The sequence below is a fragment of the Vulpes lagopus genome, chromosome 6 (genome assembly GCF_018345385.1).
Source record: "Vulpes lagopus strain Blue_001 chromosome 6, ASM1834538v1, whole genome shotgun sequence".
Classification (NCBI taxonomy): Eukaryota; Metazoa; Chordata; class Mammalia; order Carnivora; family Canidae; genus Vulpes; species Vulpes lagopus.
This window is the reverse complement of record NC_054829.1, coordinates 82,064,222-82,085,098: the sequence shown is the minus strand read 5'-3', so window position 1 is coordinate 82,085,098 and position 20,877 is coordinate 82,064,222. Positions and strand designations below refer to the sequence as shown.

At 43.1% G+C, this 20,877-nt stretch overlaps 2 protein-coding genes and 1 pseudogene across 7 annotated transcripts in view; 2 read left to right on the top strand and 1 right to left on the bottom strand.

Moving 5' to 3' along the window:
- The window catches only part of ENOPH1 (enolase-phosphatase 1), a 39,970-nt gene extending 34,683 nt beyond the window's left edge, over window positions 1–5,287 (bottom strand). The window contains exon 1 of one of the 2 annotated variants that reach the window (XM_041758675.1): window positions 4,980–5,287. In XM_041758675.1, coding sequence (XP_041614609.1) covers window positions 4,980–5,063 — 84 coding nt within the window. In that variant the 5' untranslated portion in view covers window positions 5,064–5,287. The remainder of the gene's footprint in view (window positions 1–4,979) is intronic. The other variant, XM_041758678.1, reaches the window with a different exon arrangement.
- An 817-nt stretch (window positions 5,288–6,104) lies between these two features.
- Window positions 6,105–11,321, top strand: HNRNPDL (heterogeneous nuclear ribonucleoprotein D like). Of its 5 annotated transcripts, XR_005988374.1 has the most exons (9): window positions 6,107–6,691; window positions 7,476–7,644; window positions 7,741–7,902; window positions 8,385–8,516; window positions 8,663–8,777; window positions 9,284–9,454; window positions 9,805–9,897; window positions 10,273–10,377; window positions 11,060–11,321. XR_005988374.1 is itself a non-coding variant. In XM_041758671.1 (8 exons), the coding sequence occupies exons 1-7, from the start codon at window positions 6,249–6,251 to the stop codon at window positions 9,873–9,875; spliced, it is 1,263 nt and encodes a 420-aa protein (XP_041614605.1). In that variant the 5' UTR covers window positions 6,107–6,248; the 3' UTR covers window positions 9,876–9,897; window positions 10,273–11,321. The 5 variants fall into 5 exon arrangements, 4 of the variants coding, with proteins under 4 accessions (XP_041614607.1, XP_041614605.1, XP_041614608.1 ...); XM_041758671.1 differs by having other exon boundaries at window positions 10,273–11,321; XM_041758672.1 differs by lacking the exon at window positions 10,273–10,377 and having other exon boundaries at window positions 6,243–6,691.
- A 7,471-nt stretch (window positions 11,322–18,792) lies between these two features.
- On the top strand, window positions 18,793–19,418 carry LOC121492664 (annotated as a pseudogene).
- Window positions 19,419–20,877: the final 1,459 nt, after the last annotated feature.

Below are 20,877 nucleotides of genomic sequence, written 5' to 3'. Positions count from 1 at the left end.
GCAGTGCTAACCGGCCTACACATAGATATAACTTAGAAATCTGTATGAAGCCTAAATACTTAAAGTGTGATACACAGAGATCAGTAGCAACATCACCTGGGCTCTGTGAGAAATTTTTTTTTTTAATTTTTATTTATTTATGATAGTCACACAGAGAGAGAGAGAGAGAGAGGCAGAGACATAGGCAGAAGGAGAAGCATGCTCCATGCACCGGGAGCCCGACGTGGGATTCGATCCCGGGTCTCCAGGATCGCGCCCTGGGCCAAAGGCAGGCGCTAAACCGCTGCGCCACCCAGGGATCCCTCTGTGAGAAATTCAACATCAAGTCCAATACCAGATCTTCTGAATCAGAAACTACATTTTAGCAAGATCCCTAAATGATTTGTAGACACACTGATGTCTGAGAAGCACAGATATCAAGAGCCTTTGGCTAGGGTACTCACCATGCCTCACTTAATATTTTTAGGGGCAAAAATCCCAATCAGATTCATATTTTCAGTTAATGGGATCTTCTTAATTATTAACAGGATTTTATTCTCAAGCACAAAGTTTTCCAAAGACATAAATGGAAAACATGTCTCCTGCCCACTATTCCCTAACAAGGTTTGTTAGGATGGTAGATGAAGTATAGATGTAAACAGATTCACTTATTTTACAAAAAATTTTTAAGGGCTAAACATTCATTAAATGTCCACATTAGCCTTATGAGGTAGACATCCTCACAAAACATATAGCTGAGGAAATATGTACCTTGACTCAGAGTTATTAACTAACTTGCCATAAAACAGAGAGGAGCCAGAATGCTAATCCAGACCTGTACAGTGCTCAAGCCCATCCGCATAAATACTACTAGATACTATCAATCTTCATTATTTGTGAATTCCATACTTGCAAATTCTCCTAATCCTAATCAAAACGTATTTGTAACCTCATAATCAATACTTGCTGCAAGGTGGCAAAAATCTGTAAACACTTGATCATACACATTCCCAGCACAAAGTGACTATCTGCTTTCTTATTTCACCTCTCATAGTTTAAACAAGCATCCTTTTCAGAGTCTATTTAGTGCTGTATTTTTTTTTTTTTTTTTGCATTTTGTGCTTTCTGTTGATGATTTTGCAGTTCAAAATGGCCCCCAAGCAAAATGCTGAAGTGTGACCTAGTGTTCCTAAGCACAAGAAATTGTATGCCTTAGGGAGAAAATACATGTGTTTAGATAGGCTTCATTAAAGCAGGAGTTACAGTACCACAGGCTGTGAGTTCAGTGTTAATCAATCAACCATATACATTAAATAAGAGAAACAGAAACACACATAAGACAAGGTTACATACTGATCAGCTCACAGAAATGTTGTGATTAGAGGCCCACAGGAACCTAGCCCTGTATGTCCTTTAGGAGCAATGATTCATTATTTGCCAATACAGGGTTCTCAGTGACTTTGTAGAAATCGTTAACTATCTTTTTTTTTTTTTTGCAGAAAATAACTACACGTTATTGTTATTACATACACGTGTTACATGTAGATGTCAATACATAATAGGAAAGCTACTAAATTAAAGATTACTTCCAGAAATAAGAGGATAATTTTCTCCAAACCCACAAACAATAGTTCCTGACAGAATGACTACAGAAACTGGTGATGGTGTTATTTCATAGGCTAACAGACTAAAAACACTGGAACAATACAATATACAAAGTCAGAAAATAAATACTACACCACAGACAAAAATCAAGTGGTGGCTCCATGGTGCATGCAAGATAATTCAATGCAGTAAGGGAAGAGAGCATAATAACATTTGTTCACATTTATTATTTTAATCTCAACTTCAAATTCTAATGTATTTTATAACTTAATAGTATGCATACATAACACATAAATTTTTTAAAAGATTTACTTATTCAGGAGAGAGAGAAGAGAGGGAAAGAAAGAGAATTCCAAGCAGACTCTCTGCTGAGCTCAAAGCCTGATGCAAGGCTTTATTTCCCACGACCCTGAGAGATCATGACCTGAACAGAAATCAAAAGTCGGACGCTCATTTGACTGAGCCACCCAGGAGCCCCCGCAATTTATAAATTCTGTTGGCAGCGCCTGCTCCAATTCTGTTGATGATGTACATGCCCAAAAAATGTTAGATCATCAGCACTATAAACGATCAAAATCAGTACCTGAAAAGAAAACCAACTCCAGAAGCATGTGTCCTACAGTGAGGGGCAGGGCTGGAGGCTGAGAATTCATATGCACGGGAAAACATTGAAGGGAAGCTGGGCTCTAGTGCTGCTCTGCCCCCAACAAGTTGTGATGATCCTCATATAGGACCTCCCTCCAGGCATCAGTTTATGAGAAGTTAATGAGCTGGTTCCAACATTCACTGCATGATCCTAGCTAGGAGCCTCCCTCATCCTAGAATTTGATAATTCTACAACTCGGAAAAAGATAGAACAGCTGGTAAATAAAACCAGTTTTTGTTGTCTGATGTGAGAGGCATGTTGTGATAGAGCAGCAGGCTGCCCAGAGAACACCACTTCCCAGACTGGGAAGAGTCTAGGGAATCCCATGAGATAGCATGACTTACTGAAAAATGGAAATCAATCTCCATTGATTCCTCAAAAGGAATGACTTCCTAAGGGTCTTTCTTTCAAGGGCAATTTTTGACAGTACACAATTTTCACAGTATACATGGACTATAGAACCAAATCTCTATAGACTCAACTATCCTTACTGTGGTTCGGTTCCAGTTCACTCCTAAACCTCTCACCAAGAGGTAGTATAAACTGAACTTTGTTACAATACCCTTTTAAGGTACTTCTGGTTAACTAAAGTGCTCTCACATCAACTGTGTCATTTCACATACACAGAAGCCAAAGACACAGCAATCACTGTGGTTTCATTTTGGAGGTCAAGTGCAATAATCTAAAGAGTAAGAGTTTTTGAGTCAGGACAGTTTGGGTTCAAATCCCAATTTTCAATTTTTAAGAACCTTAGTTTTCTATCAGTAAAATGTGGACAATGACGTGGACAATGCACACACCTCACAGTGTTCTCAGGATGAGTTAAGCACACAAGTTGCATATATATATATATATATATACACACACGTATCAATGTTTGTTTCCACAGAAAGTAGGGCTGTATGTCCTACATACTTAATGTGACTCATAAAGTCCAAAATAGACCAAACGGGCACCTGGGAGGCTCAATCCACTAAGTGTCTGCCCCTGGCTTAGGTCATAATCTCAGGGTACTGGGATCAAGCCGCAAGTCAGGATCCCTGCTCAGCAGGGAGTGTGCTTTTCCCTCTCCATCTGCCTCCAGCCCCCGCCCCTCACTCTTGCTCGCTCTCAAATAAATAAAATAAATCTTCAAGTAGAACAAACATCTTCCAATTCCCACCTCCATGCTCAGAGGTTCAAGGATATAATTTAGTATCTCTTTAATAGGTGTTCAAAAGATTGGTCCTTGACATACTCTGCTGAAAGTTTATTGTTCAAGTAAATTTGTTAAATGTCACTCTCTTGAAGACGCATTAAGCATTTATGTGTGTATGTGTATGATATAAAAGCTCTGAGAAATTGTGCAATAAAGAAACCAGTTGAACTTATATAGCCTAACATTTCCCCAAGTGCATTTAATAAGGAATCCTTTTTGCAGAATTACTATAAATATCCAACAGACTTAACTTCTTCTGAATATACTTTTGGAAACATCAGATTTGATAAACTAATGTGTAACAAATGAATAGTAAGTTATTAAATTATAACAGATCTGAATAAAATAATAATAATAAAACTAAAATAATAACAAGACCAAGTACAAGAATCTATCCTTCATTTCAGAACATTGGGTGTTACGTTCAACTGATGAATCACTAAACTCTACGCTGATACGAATATACTAAGTTGAATTTAAATCTGAAGGCTGCAAAAAGTGATCTAGGGTGTTTTGTTTATTTTTTAAATTTTATTAATTTTTCAGACCTCAGCCGGTCTCTGCCTCTCTCTCATGAATCAATAAAATCTTAAACATTGTTTTGATATTTATTCTAATAGAATATAGTTTTTTTTTTTTTTAAGACTTTTTATTTGTTCATGAGAGACAGAGAGAGAGAGGCAGAGGAGAGGGAGAAGCAGGCTCCCTGCGGGGAGCCTGATGCGGGACTCGATCCCCGGACTCCAGGACCACATCCTGGCTAAACCAGTGAGCCACCCGGGCCGCCCGAATATAGATATTTTTTAAAGCCCTGCTATAACGCAGAGCTCGCGAATAAGCCTACGAAGCAGGTGTAGACAGTTGCTTGGTTAATAGTGACGCCCTAGGATAGAGGCTTTGGGCAAGAGCTTCAAGTTTCCATGATTTTCAGAGAAAAACGAACGGAATCTAGACGTTTTTGTTCTACAGGCTAATGAACCAGCGTTCCACAGTGCCTGGTCCAAGACCATGAGGAGCGCTGTTCGGCCATTACCAGCAGGAGTGAAAAGGGGCGAGTAACCACCGCGGCCCAAGACACCGCGGCTACCTGAAAGTCCTCCTGACACTCCGTCGACGTCGTAGGGACTAGAGGCTCCAGGACCACTCCTCCATCGCAGCCGCCGCCTGGCCTAGGCCAACCGAGCCAGGCGCACGCAGCACACCTGGCGGAGGGAGCGGGCCGTCCGGGCCCCGCACGCGGGCGGCTGCCCTCCTCCGCCCCTTTCCGCCACCACCCACCGTCCCACCCCCACCGCTATCCCGCCCATCTGCATCTGACCGGGAGCAGGGGCTGGGGAGGATAAACCAGGTGCGGTGACGGAAGGCATATCCCCGCGACCCGCCGCAGCCTTTCTACCTCCTCCCACCCCACAGCGAGGGCAGAGCCACACCGCCTCTCCCACGCCTCAGGTCTCTGGTCCAAGGTGTACAGCACTTAAAAAAAAAAAAAAAAGAAATGTTTTCAATTGCTTTTAAGCACAAGTCACTTCCCCGCTCCCTTCCGCCCCTCACCTTCACGAAAGCGATCGGGGTTGTGGTACCTTCGATATCTAACAGGATCACAGTGACTTCGGCGGGCACGGAAAGCACGACCATCTCCCTACCGGATGCAACTACCGGACTCGGCCTACTCGGAGGAAGGGCGGAGGGCGGCGCCCACTGCGCCCCCGGCACCGTCCTGGGCTTCCGGCAGCCCCACAGGAACGAGGGTCCTACCCGGCCACCGCGTGCGGCCCGGAGCACGAGGAACGCGGCCGCGCCGCTGAGGCTGGAGAGCGCCGCTGCACAGGCGTCCTCGACCACCTAGCAGCCGGGGCCCGAGGCCGAGACCACGTGGGCAGGGGAAGGGGGCGGCCCTCGCGGAGTCCGAGCGGGGGGGGGAGGCGAAGGCGTCGACGCCGATTGGCCACCAGAGGGCCGCGAACGCGATCCGTCAATATGGGCCTCGCGTGGGCGGGAACAAAGAAGCGAGCGCGGGAGCCGGGTGCGCGGGCGCGCGCGCGCTCTCCGCAGACTGGTTGAGCGAGCGGGAGCGGCCCGGGGCACGTGCAGACGGGAGCCCCGCGAGTGGCGCGCCGGGGATGTGAGTGCCCCTTGCCCTCTACGGCACCTACCCCCTCCCCGCCCACTGCCTCCGCTTTTGCGTATTTACAGTACCCGGGCCGGGCTCGCGCCCCTCCTCCCGCCCTCAGCCTGCAAAAGAGGCCGTGCCGGGACTGGCCGGCCTGACTGCGCGGGCCCGGGCTCCGGCCGACCGGTTGGGGGGCCCGCGGCGCCTCCTCGGCCCGAGCGCCTGCGGCGGCAGCGGAGGAGGCGCCCGCGCCGCGCCGCTGCCCGGAGGGGCCACCGCGCGCCCGCTTCCTGTTCGGCTGGTTCCAGCCAGCTCGAGGACAAAACACGCGTGCGCGCGGCGGCGGGCGGACGGGCGGGCGGGAGGGCGCGCTCGCTGTCTCGGCCGCCGGCGCCGGGCGCAGTCCGCCTTTTTTGGAGCAGCCCGGCCACGGTGCTAATCGATAGCAGCAGCCGCCGCCGCAGCAGTCCGCACTGGGGGACCGAGGGCTTTGGAAAAAGGCGGGGCTGACGGCTCTTTGCTAGGAGTGGGCTGGACCGGACGCCAGAGACAAAGGCTCTCAAGACCGGAGGGACGGTGGCCCTGCGACGGCGCTGCTCGGATTTTGAGCCCAGGATTTTTCGCCCCTTCGTTTTTCTCTTCTGACGCTTCTCTCCTCTTAAGCCCGCGTCCCCTCACCCACGACCTCGCTCCTCGCCGGGAGGGCCGCGATGGAGGTCCCGCCCCGGCTTTCCCATGTGCCGCCGCCATTGTTCCCCTCCGCTCCCGCTACTTTAGCCTCCCGCAGCCTTTCCCATTGGCGGCCGCGGGCGCCGCGGCAGCTCGCCCCGCTCCTCCCTTCGCTCGCTTCCAGCTCGGCCCGGCAGGGGGCGCGCCGGGCCCAACGCCACGTCACCGCCCAGCAGCCCTCCCGATTGGCGGGCGGGGCGGCTATAAAGGGAGGGCGCAGGCGGCGCCCGGATCTCTTCCGCCGCCATTTTAAATCCAGCTCCATACAACGCTCCGCCGCCGCTGCTGCCGCGACCCGGACTGCGCGCCAGCACCCCCCGGCCGACAACTCCGCCACCATGGAGGACATGAACGAGTACAGCAACATAGAGGAATTCGCAGAGGGATCCAAGATCAACGCGAGCAAGAATCAGCAGGATGACGGGTACCGCACGCCTCTCTTCTTTTCCCCCTCCCCCAGCGCGCCGCACGCGCCTTTCGTCCCTCTGGAGCCGCGCGCTGCCCCAGTTCTTGCCCCGAGTCGATTCCCCGCGTGCCCGCTGGGCCCCACTAGCTTAGAGGGAAGAGGAAAGTAGGAGACAGAGGGGGTGACTCGAGAGGCCCGCGGAAGGTGGGGGAAGGGCGGAGGAGTTGGAGGAGGAGGGCGGCGGCGTCTGTGTCCCGAGTGCGCAGGCGCCGCGTGGGGCCCGAGGGGGAGGGGCCGGCCTCGCTGCGCCACATGCTGCAGCTGCCGCCGCCTTTTCATTGTGTCTGTATTAGGGCCCCCGCACAGTTTCCCTGTGGAGTGTAGGGAGTTCTTGCTTTGGGAATCCGTGTGTGACTGGTACCCGGATCTCCTTCAGAATGCGTTGGGAGTTCTTGAGGTGGAACGTTGCTTTGACAGCTGTGGAAGAGGTAGATCTAAGTTGTGAGGGATCAACTTTAGGAAGTTGGATTTTTAAAGCTAAAGCGATGTTGAATATGCTTTCTTGGCTTCGTTGAAACTTCGTATTATGAGGTATGGTGAGCAAGCTGTCCATTCGTTGTTTCGAATAAGTGACCTCGATGGAATTTGAGGGGTTTCGTGGTCTTTTGTTCATATGTGATCTGTAGACACTGAATTATTTGCACACACATTGCTTCTTCCTGTTCGTTTCGTAAACCTAATTCCACAACTGAAGTGATCCTGCGGGGTGCTGCTAATCTTTTTTTAATGTCTTTATTTCTAGTAAAATGTTTATTGGAGGCTTGAGCTGGGATACAAGCAAGAAAGATCTGACTGAATATTTGTCTCGATTTGGGGAAGTTGTAGACTGTACAATTAAAACAGATCCAGTGACTGGAAGATCAAGAGGATTTGGATTTGTGCTTTTCAAAGATGCTGCTAGTGTTGATAAGGTAGGAGCAGGTTCCGCATTGTGCTGCTTCTGTGTTTTTGCAAATTGTTTCGGGGCTTGGTTGTATATTGTCAGATTAAATGCACTTGTCTTCTAGGTTTTGGAACTGAAAGAACACAAACTGGATGGCAAGTTGATAGACCCCAAAAGGGCCAAAGCTTTAAAAGGGAAAGAACCCCCAAAAAAGGTTTTTGTGGGTGGATTGAGCCCAGATACTTCCGAAGAACAAATTAAAGAATATTTTGGAGCCTTTGGAGAGGTGCGCTGTGTTTTTATATGTCTTTCATACTTGGAATGTTTATATACATGAGTGTTCGTCCCCAGCCTTTTACAGAATTGATTGATTTGTCAGGTGAGGAACAGGTTAAAATTAACTGCTTGAGACCCTTCTAGTCACTGTACCTTAAATTACTGTTTTCTGCGCTATGATAGAAACCAACATCTAATTTATTTTGGCCAAAGCACAGGTGCTTTGGAGTGGACAGTATTTGGAATTAATAACCAGTGGCATCTCTTGGGTACAGAATGATAATAAATGAAGTTTTGCTCTCTAAATGCTGCACAGATGAATCTTTGTGGTGTGATACTGATAATAAAATAGGTGTTTCTGTACAGAAGTAATCTGACTAGAGTAACAGACAACATATTATACTGAAGTTTGAAAAGGATCTTTGGAGTTCTAAAACACTTTGGTAGCTTATACCATTACCGGATGATGTTGAATGTACTTCTTGATTTCAGATTGAAAATATTGAACTTCCCATGGATACAAAAACAAACGAAAGAAGAGGATTTTGTTTTATTACCTATACAGACGAAGAGCCAGTAAAGAAATTGTTAGAAAGCAGATATCATCAAATTGGTTCTGGGAAGGTAAAGCCATTTTGTTTTTATTAAGTGAAAATTTAGAGGGTGTATTTTGTTGTCGAATATGAGATTTCTCAATTTATGAGAATAAAATGGCTTGACCTTACAGTAAAAACTCCAGGGTTTTTTTTTTCTTCTTTATGTGTATATAGTGTGAAATCAAAGTTGCACAACCCAAAGAGGTATATAGGCAGCAACAGCAACAACAAAAAGGAGGAAGAGGTGCTGCAGCTGGTGGACGAGGTGGTACTAGGGGTCGTGGACGAGGTGAGACTTAATCCTTTGGGACCTAAATCTTTGGATATGACTCCCCATGGTTTAGGCTGTAAACTGCTACATAGGAATAAGCCCATAAGAAAATTAAGCCAGATTTCCAACATAAAAATGCTCTCATTGGTGGGTGGGTTTTTGTTCACTGGTTTCGCCTCTTCAGAGAATGGCCACTAGGACACTGTCAGTGTCCTTACTAATGGGAAAGTGATGACCATTTAATGTAGTTGAGATTACATGATACACCATGGCATGCTAGTTTCTGGGGGGGCAGGAGTCCTTGTTTTGTCTTAATTTTCCTTAAATTTAGGAAGCTTGATAACTGGCACAATTGGACTTTCTGCCCCCTTTTAACCACAACTAGAATAAAAACTTCCTCAGGTAACAATATAGCTGTCCATTCCACCTGTTAAGGGTTTTCAGAGTGAGGGCCAGGAACACAACATTGTGTTAGGATTGGGAGTCAGAAGTCGTTTCCTAACAATCATTGTGCATTGTTTCAGGTCAGGGCCAAAACTGGAACCAAGGATTTAATAACTATTATGATCAAGGATATGGAAATTACAATAGTGCCTATGGTGGTGATCAAAACTATAGTGGCTATGGCGGCTATGATTATACTGGGTATAACTATGGGAACTATGGATATGGACAGGGATATGCAGACTACAGTGGTAAGAATATTTAACTTAATCTCATAAACCAATGGTATTAGAATTCCATGTTAAAGTACATTCTCATTCTGAAATGGGGGGGGGGAGTCCATTCTTGAAGTGTTTTGGAGTTAAGTTTTTGAGGCATTTGATAGTCCTAGGTTGATTATCCTAATGTAGATATTTTGGTTGTTAGAAACATTTTAGAGTATGTGTTATGTGACTAGTTTATAATGGGTATTTAGTATATCTGCTATTTTAATATTTGGCATGCAGAGTTGTACATTTTTAATAGTCTTCTAAAGTATTTATAATGAAACCATTTTGTGGAAAACTATCTTAATATAATTTTTTTTGTATTTTCAAAATAGGCCAACAGAGCACTTACGGCAAGGCGTCTAGAGGGGGTGGCAATCACCAAAACAATTACCAGCCATACTAAAGGAGGACATTGGAGAAAACAGGTGTGTGTAAGAGTACAAGAAACCAGTGGAAATATCTATAATTTAATTTAAAGATCAATAGACAAATGAAAAATAAGTAAAAACAAAATATTATGTAGTCTGTTTTTACTAAATTGTTAATTTTTAATTGCTTTATGAGCCCGTTTTGCCTAAAGTGTCTATAGATCTTTAACTTTAAAAGTCTTATCTCACTTTCTTTAGTATTACAGAAAAACTTAAGAGTTTTTCTGTTTGCTTTGTGTACCAGGTGGTCTAGAGGAATAATTAAACTTTTTTAGAACTATTAACAGGTAAAGTACTGAAATGGGTACAACTTAAGGAAAACAAGAATGTTGTCTTCTAACTCTGACATTATACCTTGTTTGTACCCGCCAGCGGGAACTTCATTGCAGGCCGTGTGTCACCCTGACCACGTCTATCTCTGGGGGTCGCACGTTGCGGGCAGAGCGCAAGGCATACACCAGAAAACGCTGTCCTGTGGTATGGTCTCTTCCAACTTCATGTACCAGCGTAAAGATTAAAGTGGAAAACTTCAGACTTTGGCTTCTTTTTTAATCTTTTTGAAGATTAAGTGTCTAAACTTAACTTAAATGGTTTTTTACAGGAGTTAAAGTACATAAATGCCTTTTTACAGCTTAATCATTTTGGTCTTCTGTTTAGTGTTGTATTTCAATTGTGGAGCCTCATTTTAAGTGTTCATTCTTTAAGATTTAATGCTTGCTTTTTCTTTTTATAGCTAATAGTGAAATCTACAAACCAAAACAAGAACTTTAAAATCTGGAATATAAATTAAAGATCATATGCACACAGCAATTTGTTTCTTACAACATAATAAGCCTATTAGAAATTCATTTTTGTAAGTATATTTTTTGGCTTACTAGAGATGCTTCTAGTAGACCTTAATCTAGCACAGTTGAACCTGTGAATATGGGAAGATTGTATTCCCCAATTTCTTTACTAAATTTAAATTTTGTATTATTTGGGAACACCAGGGTAAATTTATTATTAATTACCCAAATTACATTTTGCTATTGAATATGCATGTGATCTTTAATTATTGAAGAAAAGAATAAATTGAGGACTTAAAACAATTCATGAAAGTGGACCTTTGAAAGCTTTCAGAGTTGCACAAGTCTAATTGCTATTTTGTTTTTGTTTTTAGGAGGAGATTGCTTAAAGTTAACCCATCTTGCAGGACGACATTGAAGATTGGTCTTCTGTTGATCTAAGATGATTATTTTGTAAAAGACTTTCTTAGTGTACAAGACACAACCGTGTCCAACTGTATATAGCCGCCAATTAGTTTCCTTTGTTTTTACTTTGTCTTTTGCTATCTGTGTTACGACTCGATGTGGATTTGTGTTTATACAAATTTTATTTGTATGATTTCATGTTAAACCTCAAATAAATGCTTCCTTATGTGATTGTTTTTCTGCGTCAGGTACTAAATAGCTCTGTAAAAGTGTAATTTAAAATAAGCAATAATTGAGGCGCAGTTTATTTTGTAGGGAGATTTGGTCCATGAGGAAAAACTGTGGTCCTTTATGAATAGCCAGCTACAGTGTCACCCTGTTCCCCATTTTTGTTAGATGTATACTATTCTCTAAGGCTTCATTTCCCTGCTGAGGTTTCCACCACACTTTTAATGTTTCTTCTCTGTGTATCTGGAGAGCTTGTCATAATGTCATTAGTGGAAGATTTCCAGCTGACCATCAATCTTCTGGACTGTGTTTTTGGAAAAGTGCACCTTTTTGGCACAAGGCATGTTGGTAGCTCCTTTCATGAATAGAAAAGATTGGTTTGTTTCTATCTCTGGGAAGCCATTTATTTTATGCTAAATCAGAATCGGTCTGTTAGGAAGAGCTTTGGCTAATCATAATACCATGACTTTTAATTCTCTTGATTAAAATGTCCAGATATACACAGGGAAAGGCACTGTTAAACTGTATATAGGAGCTGCAGTTTAAGAGTATCAGAGATGGTTAAATTTTAACAAGCATTTTGGCAGATAGGTAGGTTGAAACTTGAGCAAAAGTTAGATTCAGTTACTTGGAAGTGTAGTGCCTGAGGAAATTAGTTGTATTCTGTTCCATATTGTCACAGCAAGCACCAAACTGAACAAAATGTTTAATATTGGGACATTTTCAGGAAGCTATTTTGGGTATTAACTGTTAAGGTGGTGTGAGTTTAAGAAGTCATGGTAGTAGGTTGCATCATTTTTAATGCATGAGCTGAGTAGTTAAGCATACCCAGATTCAGACATAGGAAAGAGTAGTGGGGGGAAATACACTTTAAATTTTATGTATGTCGGTGCAAATCTAAGTGACCAAGTTATTAAAACATTTTCCTGGTGCATCAAAAGGCAGTTTTAGCTTTAGATTTTGGAGAATTTCCTGGGTAATTTCAAGTTTTGAGTTTTACATTCAGTGTAGTTGGTACTAAGATAACAGTTTTGTTTCTGGTTCCACATTAGTCCTTAGCCTTGGCCTACATGTTCACCTGTGGAATAGTTGATCTGACCTTCAAAATGTAAATTTTTCACGTTGATGAACCTGCCTTTTGTTTTATTTGGTGCCTGCAACTTCCTTTGTTCAATGATGTTTGTACTTGCTGGCTATCAAGTTACAATGCACTTGGCCGCCTTTTGCTCTTGTTTTGCTATTTGACTTTAAACCTAGGCCAAGTACCAATCAATGTTGGTTATTGCAAGGGACTGTTTATTCTTTAAACATGCAACCTTAGGGAACAAGGGAGATTTTCATTTTAAGTTATGTTGTCAAAAGTCTGTAGGTGCAGTGTCTTTAGGGCAGTGAATCCTGTTAAGTTCAAATTTATGAATAGGTGACAAGTTGACATTGAGATTGTCCTTTCCCTGAGCAAAAATGAATAAAGGCTTTTTAAACAAAATCCAAACTTTTCAATCAAGTCTTGATATATATGACTGAAGAAATACTTACATCTAGAGATTATTGTTTGAGATTTACAAAAAACAATGCATTTGTCTATTCTTACTCAAGGGGCTTTGGACTCTAAAATTCAGATTTTAGGGTCTATGGATGCCAACTGATGTAAGTTTTTAATATGGCAAGGCTAAACTGTCCATACTAACTTTAGCTGAATGATACTTACCAAGGTGTCATCCTTAAGTATTTTTAGAACTAAATAATTTGACTAATTTGAAAGGGGTAAGGATTGAAATTCTGAAGTCCACAAACCTACTCAAGTAACCTGTGTATCTTGTTACCAAGAATAAGATTGAATGGTTTTGAGCACATTTTGTATGGTGTCACTTACCTAATAGAAACTTTTAATTTTGCTAATATTCTGTAGTCTCCTGTTGATTAGATTAAGAATATTTAAGAGTTAAGATGTCTGTTGAGATACTAACGTGGATAAGCAGAGTTTTTAATCTATCCCATTCCCTGTTCCATCTTTCAAAATGGTGACGGGCTGGGTTTTTGCTAATTGTTAATTTTAATGATTTTTAATACTTGAAAATTTCATCACTTTCCATTACGATTTTTTGATAGGATGTCAACCACAGGATGCTGTTTCACTGATTAAAAGTGATTCAAGGACATTGCAGGTGTACTGCAACTTTTGTTACCTTTCCTATGAAGTCATTCAAAAATACTGTCGTAAAAAAATATGAGTTGTCTTAGGGTTATAGTTGGGATCTCATAGTTTTGTCTTGAAATAGTTGGATGTGGGATTTGAACAAATTTTGGTTGAATGGCAAATAAAAATTCACCTTTGACTTCTCAACCACTGCTGTCTATAAACTAGGGTAGAAAATAGTGCTTTCCTGGGAATTGACAGGCTAATGGACATTCTGAAGATTTGTATTTAAATGGCAGTTTAATCTCTGGTTTTAGTCTTTATTTAAAAGATGAGTACTTTAGTGGAAGCGTGCATCTTGATCCTCAGGGTTGTATGTTTGAGCCCCATGTTGGGTGTAGAGATTACTTTTTAAATATGTTAAAAGTGTACCTCCATTTGGGGGGAGGTATATTAACCATCTCACAAGGTATTGGGACCGAGTCATAGTTTGAAAAAGGATATTCAGTGTACCTCTTACTTAAAATATAGAAATTTTGAATAACAACGTTTAAAGTTCGGGCTTACCAAAGGCCAACGCAGCTGAGAAAAACATGAGAAACACTGTGCTGTAGACAAGTTGACATAAGCTGTTCCAGTGGTTATGTCTATACATAAATATTTAAGTGTAGTTTCAGAAAGATATCTTTGAAAGCCATCTAATTTAAAAAGGCTCATGAGGTTGTTGGCTTTTTTTTTTTTAAGATTTTATTTATTCATGAGAGACAGAAACCTAGGCAGAAGGAGAAGCAGGCTCCATGCGGGGAGCTGTGTGTGGGACTGGATCCCAGGACTCCAGGATCACACCCTGGGTTGAAGGCAGGTGCTAAACTGCTGAGCCACCCAGGTATCCTGAAGTTGTCGGCTTTTTTTTTATAACTAAAATTTCCAGATTATTGATGAGGTTGCACAAAAGGTTTCTTCAGATGTTCTCTACTTTGTGTGTTGGCTGGTTAACAGTGTTGTAAAAGATCAGAGCAACCAACCCCACAAAAGGCCCCTAGGCAAAATTTTTATTAACCCTGGTTTTTCAAATTGGAGAAATTAGCTAATTGGAAGTAGCAATTCTGTACATTTTGGAATCTTGATTTCTATCACATTAAGCATCTGAGTCTTAGATTTTGAGCAGAAGCTTTTGTCACCTCCAGGAATGACCTGTCAGCAGTCTTTAATACATTTTAAGTGCTCAGATCTTTGGAAAGTAAGCTTTTTGTTACAATTGACTTTTTTCCCTCTAATGATCAATGGAGTCTTTTTTTTTTTTTTTTTTGATCAATGGAGTCTTGATCATCTGCAGCAAACTACTCATTCTCGTGAGAGGTCTGTCCTATGGAATTGACTGATTATTTAAGTTGTCTTGAACCATGAGACAGTTGGGACAGTTTCTCCTAGACAGTGCAGTCAGAGGGATGGAAGAACAGTAATAGTGGGGGCTAAATGGTATTTTTAGGGTTCTTTAACTGTTTCCATAACTAGGACAACCTTTATATTCTTTCATTGACTTTAGGGGGGGTTCGTTTTGCCCAATATGAGCTTGATCTCAACCCTGAGATCATGACCTGAGCCAAAAATCAAGAGTCAGATGTTTAATTGATTGAGCCATCCAAGTGCCCCTGGACTGCGTGTTTTGAACAGCTATAGTTACTGACTATATTGCTCTCATCATATGATGACATTTCTATTAAGGCTTATAGGGTGGCTGGCGTCAAGCCCCATGTTGTAGAGATTACTTAGTATCTTAAGGGCTCATGGGTGGCTTAGATGGTTGAGCATCTATCTATCTGCCTTTGGCTGGGGTCATGGTCTCCAGGTCCTGGGATCAAGCCCCACTTCGGGCTCCCAGCTTAGTGGGGAGTCTACTTCTCCCTCTTCCCCCTGCTTGTGCTCTCTGTCTCTAATGAATAAATGAAAGATATTTTAAAAATCTTAAAAAAGGCATATAGCTGTCAGGATTTCCACAGTGATAACTGGCATCATACCAGTTGGTATGATGCCATACCACCAAATATATGTAATGCCAGCTAAAATCAAATATTTTCATTAGTTTCTGCAGACTTTTTTTTTCTGCAGATTTTTTAAAACAAGTGATTTCTATCAGACATTTGAAATATTGAAAGAATTTTCATTACCACTTTCTAGGACCTTAGCACTACACATCATTGGAAATTAGGAAAAAGAAAAGGCATTTTTGCATATACATTACTTTCATATTCTGGGAAAAAGTGATTTTTTAAAAAATTTTATTTATTCATGAGAGACAGAGAGGCAGACACACAGGCAGAGAGAGAAGCAGGCTTCATGCAGGGAGCCTGACATGGGACTCAATCCCAGGTCTCCAGAATCACAACCTCGGCTAAAGGCAGGCGCTAAACCACTTAGCCACCGGGGCTGCTCGGGAAAAGTGATTTTAAAATGCCTACAGTATGGATACAATTCTAACTTCTTAAATCATGCATTTGAATGACTTCATCAGAAACAAAAAGACCTCCAAATTATACTTTTGATTTAATTTAAAAAGCATTTTGTTTTTTAAGATTTTATTTATTCATGAGAGAGACAAAGAGACAGGCTTCACACAGAGCCTGATGTGGGACTTAATCCCAGGTCTCCAGGATCACACCCTGGGCTGAAGGCGGCACTAAACTGCTGAGCCACCTGGGCTGCTCTAATATATACTTCTATGTTTTTATATATTTATTCTTTAATTACATTCTATGTAAACTAGTACTTAGAACCTGTCAAAACTAAAAAAATCTTCACTTTGGCCTAGGTCTTCCCTTATTCTTTTTAATTATATATTTTAGAACACTAAGATACAGATATCAACAAAAGGATTTTTATTTTTCTTCTATTCCCAATCCAACGCAATGACAAATTCAGGGACATCATCTCACTTCCAGTTCTCTACTGACAGTGGGATTCTTTTATTTATTATTTTGATCCCCAAGAAAGGAGGTCTTGGTGTTAGTGGCAGGTGCAGAGACTTGCCATAGCCAAGATCCACAGTACTACCAGGCTAGTGTTGTTTAATCTGAATATTTTCAATTCTCCTGGGTTTAAATATTTGCCCCGTGACAAAGTCATCCTCCAGTAAGGACACGAGGGGGCCTATTTCTCTCCTCTGCCTTTAACAGAAACAAGAGACTCTAAGCCAGGAAATATACAGGCCTTAATTACTGTTCTCTTGACAATTCTGGAAAAGGTATGCAAAATTTTAGTATAATTTGATTAAGAACAATGGTCACAGTTTATTAACTCATTTGTTAACCACGAGGAAACAAAGCCTTACATGAAGATGTCAGTGGTGGGGATCCCTGGGTGGTGCAGCGGTTTGGCGCCTGCCTTTGGCCCAGGGCGCGATCCTGGAGACCCGGGATCGAATCCCACATCGGGCTCCTGGTGCGTGGAGCCTGCTTCTTCCTCCGCCTGTGTCTCTGCCTCTCTCTCTCTCTCTCTCTCTGTGACTATCATAAAGAAAAAAAAAAAAAAAAAGATGTCAGTGGTTCTTAAATTATTCCATAAAATGCTCCTAAGATCATATTGTTTATTTAGCAGTACATATTTACATTTCCTTCCTTGCATTAGCACATTCCTATACAATAGGGTAAGAATATGTACTCAGGTATACATCTATATTAGATATAATTTTCATTAGACATTTTTTCAAAAAATACTCTATTTTCAGCAACTGTGGCTTAAGTAATTCAAATCAATCCTTCCAAAGACAAGCAGTAAAATATATTTTTAAATCTTCTTGAACTAAAAGAGCTAAAAATATAATGAAAAATTCACCTGGCTAAAATCTAAGGGATGGTCAAAACCTAGAGAAGTAAGCCTGGTGCTCAAAGTTGGGTTTGATGGCCTTACTAGACAAAGGGCATAGAAGTTAAAAGCCTAAGCCATCCCCAAGTGGAGACTCTAATACCTCAAATAGTCCATTAAACTAAGGGCTTCCAAAAGACCTGAGCATCCAGTTTCCTCACCGGGGTAGTTAAGAGAACCTTAACCTCAGAATTTAGATTACAATAGTTCTGGTAAGATAAGGGGCCTCAAGAGCCTGGAAAAAGCAAATGAAAATCCTTTCTTTATCCTAGATTTCTGATGGTTTCCACGAGTGTTTTTTCAAATATAGTGATCAATACATAATAAATTAAAATCCACCATGAGTAAGAATCAACACAATGAACAAATCCAGTAGATAATCAGACCTCCATGCTTACTATGTTGAAATAAAATATAAGCTTGAAAATACCTCAGAGAAGAAGAAAGTATTAAAGCAACACAGTGGATCTGATAAAGCCTCAAACAGAACATGGGGCACTTGAGTGGTGACAGTTAAGCGTCTGCCTTCAGCTCAGGTCATGATCCCAGGGTTCTGGGATGGAGCTCCCTGGGTCAGGCTCCCTGCTTGGCAGGAAGCCTGCTTCTCCCTCTCCCTCTGCCCCTGCCCAATTCTGTCTTTCTCTTTCTCTCTCTTTCTCTCTCTTTCTCTTTCTCTCTCTCTCTCTCTCAAAATCCCTTTTAAAAACTTATACAAATAAAACAAATGAAATTAGAAGCTAAAGATGGGGATCCCTGGGTGGCACAGCAGTTTAGTGCCTGCCTTTGGCCCAGGGCGTGATCCTGGAGACCAGGGATCGAATCCCACGTCGGGCTCCCGGTGCATGGAGCCTGCTTCTCTCTCTCTCTCTCTCTCTCTCTCTCTCTCTGTGTGTGTATGACTATCATAAATAAATAAAATTTTTTTTAAAAAAGCTAAAGATGGATGGGTCTAAATAAGACAGTAGATGCAACTTAATTAGTAAACTGAAGGATAGATAAGAAGAATATCCAAAATGTAGCATGGAAAGAAAAACATGAAAATTGCCGTGGAGAACCAGTAACATAAAGATTATAGTAGGTAGGTATAACCTGTTTAATTGGAGTTTTAGAAGAGACAGTAGCCCGCCTGAGAAGGCAAGTTCGGCACACGGGAGAGATGCAGAGGAGCCTTAGGCTCTTCCTGTGGGGTGGGGAGCACCCCCCCAAAAAAAGGTAAAAGATAAAATGAAGCAATATATGAAGAGAAAATGGCTGAACTTTTTCCAGAAGTGATGAAAGGACAATCTACAGATTCATTATACCAACAAATTGCGAGTAGGACAAATACAGAGAAATCTATAGAGATACATCTTGGTGAAACTAAAATGCTTAACAAAAAAGAGAAAAACCTGGGCAGAAACTTGCATCAGGGGGCTTCACTTCGCGTGGGCATCCGGAGAATACTGCAATTCCACTGTTGTACCAGATACTTTGTGAGTGACCTGTGTGTCCCAGATGCCTGTGGCTGAGGGCAAGAGTGTCCAGCAGACTGTGGAGCTCCTCACCCAGAAATTGGAGATGCTTGAGGCAGAGAAGCAAGGAATATTTTGTGTGGATTGTGAAACGTGCCATGCAGCTGCCTCTATTTTTGGCAGCCAAGGTCAGGCCAGGAAGCTGATGTAAGTGATGCACAATTCAGCGTACCCTTTGAGCTGCTTGGTCCTCTTTGAGAATGGCCCTCGCCTTATTGCCGACACCAACTCTGATGTGCTCATGGTGAAGCTCAAGGGCTTTTTCCAGAGTGCCAAGGCCAGCAAGACTGAGACCCGGGGTACCTGTTACTAGTACTGGGACTTCCTAGTGAAGGGGGGCACAGTCACCAGGGGACCCAATTCCTGAAGCATCTCCATTGCCGTGGAGTATGGCCCCTTTGTGGTAGCTAGCGGCATCTGGAGCTTGCTGCTCAAGTTCCTACAGTTTTCTGGGCAGCCATACACCAGGGAATGGTGTCTGGGAACAGATGCAATGCCATCCACGGCCCAGCAGATACCATGGTCCAGCACACAGAACTCTTCAGTAAGATTCCTAAGCAGCAGCAGGTGCCAGTGGTTGAGATTCTTTAGTGGCTGACAGCTGCCCGACTGAGCTCTCACCAGGCGGACTGCACAGGAGGAGCAGGTGCTGCTGCATCCTGAGGCCCCTGGACCCCAGAAACCCAGGGCAGACATGGAGTCTTCTCTCCCTCTTTCCAGCTGTGATATTTGTTCTGGGGCTCTGGATGACCCTCCCTAGCAGCTGCCCTCACCCCATGCCTGAGAGGACTTGGTCTGTTCTCAAGAATGGTAATTACGAAGAGTGGAGAAGTGTGGAGCTTTCCTGCTATAGGGGGGAAAGGTACGACAGGGCTGTCCCTGCCTAGTGTTGGTGGGGCAGGCAGGCCATGCCTCTAATCCTATTGAGGATTTGGTCTAGGTCTGCAGCGGACAGACTGGATATAATAAAGGCCTCTTCTCCAGGGACGCAGTTGGCCCTCTCCTGGAGAAGGAGTAAGAGGCATAACTGTGTGATGCCTATCACTTTCTGACCTGTTTGCTGCGGTGAACTGTGAGTGGACTTTTCTAGGGTGTTGCCTGAGTTGGGAGTCTCCCTCTGGCGTCTTTCCATTCTGTTGTGAATGAGGTGACGCCACAGGCTAAGCTGCTATAACAAAGAGAATCTAACCTACAGTGGCTCCTAGAAGTTTATTCTTTTCTTCTAATAGTACAAGTGTAATCAAGTGGTCTGGGGCAGGTTTCACTGTACAAGGTCACCAAGACCTCAGTTTCCTTCCATCTCGCTGTTCAGGCAATTCAGGGGTGTTGACCTTGCCCACAAGGTCAGCTCCTGTAAATAATACACTGGAGAAGGAGAGCACAAAGCAGTTTCTTTTTAAAGGATAGGACCCAGGGACGCCTGGGTGGCTCAGTGATTTTTTTTTTTAATTTTTATTTATTTATGATAGTCACACAGAGAGAGAGAGGCAGAGACACAGGCAGAGGGAGAAGCAGGCTCCATGCACCGGGAGCCCGACGTGGGCCTCGATCCCGTGGCTCCAGGATCGCGCCCTGGGCCAAAGGCAGGCGCTAAACCGCTGCACCACCCAGGGATCCCTGGCTCAGTGATTGAGCATCTGCCTTCGGCTCAGGGTGCGATCCTGGGATCAAGTCCCATATCGGGCTTCCCGCGGGAAGTTTGTTTCTCCCTCTACCTGTGTCTCTGCCTCTCTATGTGTCTCTCATGAATAAATAAATAGAATCTTTAGGGCAACCCCGGTGGCGCAGCGGTTTAGCGCCGCCTGCAGCCCAGGGCGTGATCCTGGAGACCCGGGATGGAGTCCCACGTCGGGCTCCCTGCATGGAGCCTGCTTCTCCCTCTGCCTGTGTCTCTGCCTCTCTCTCACTCTCTCTGTGTCTCTATGAATAAATAAATAAATAATCTTTTTAAAAAAAAATAGAATCTTTAAAAATAAAAAAAGGCTATGACCTGGAGTCGCGCAAATCAGTGTGGTCACACTTTGCTAGAAGGGATGCTGGGCCATACAGC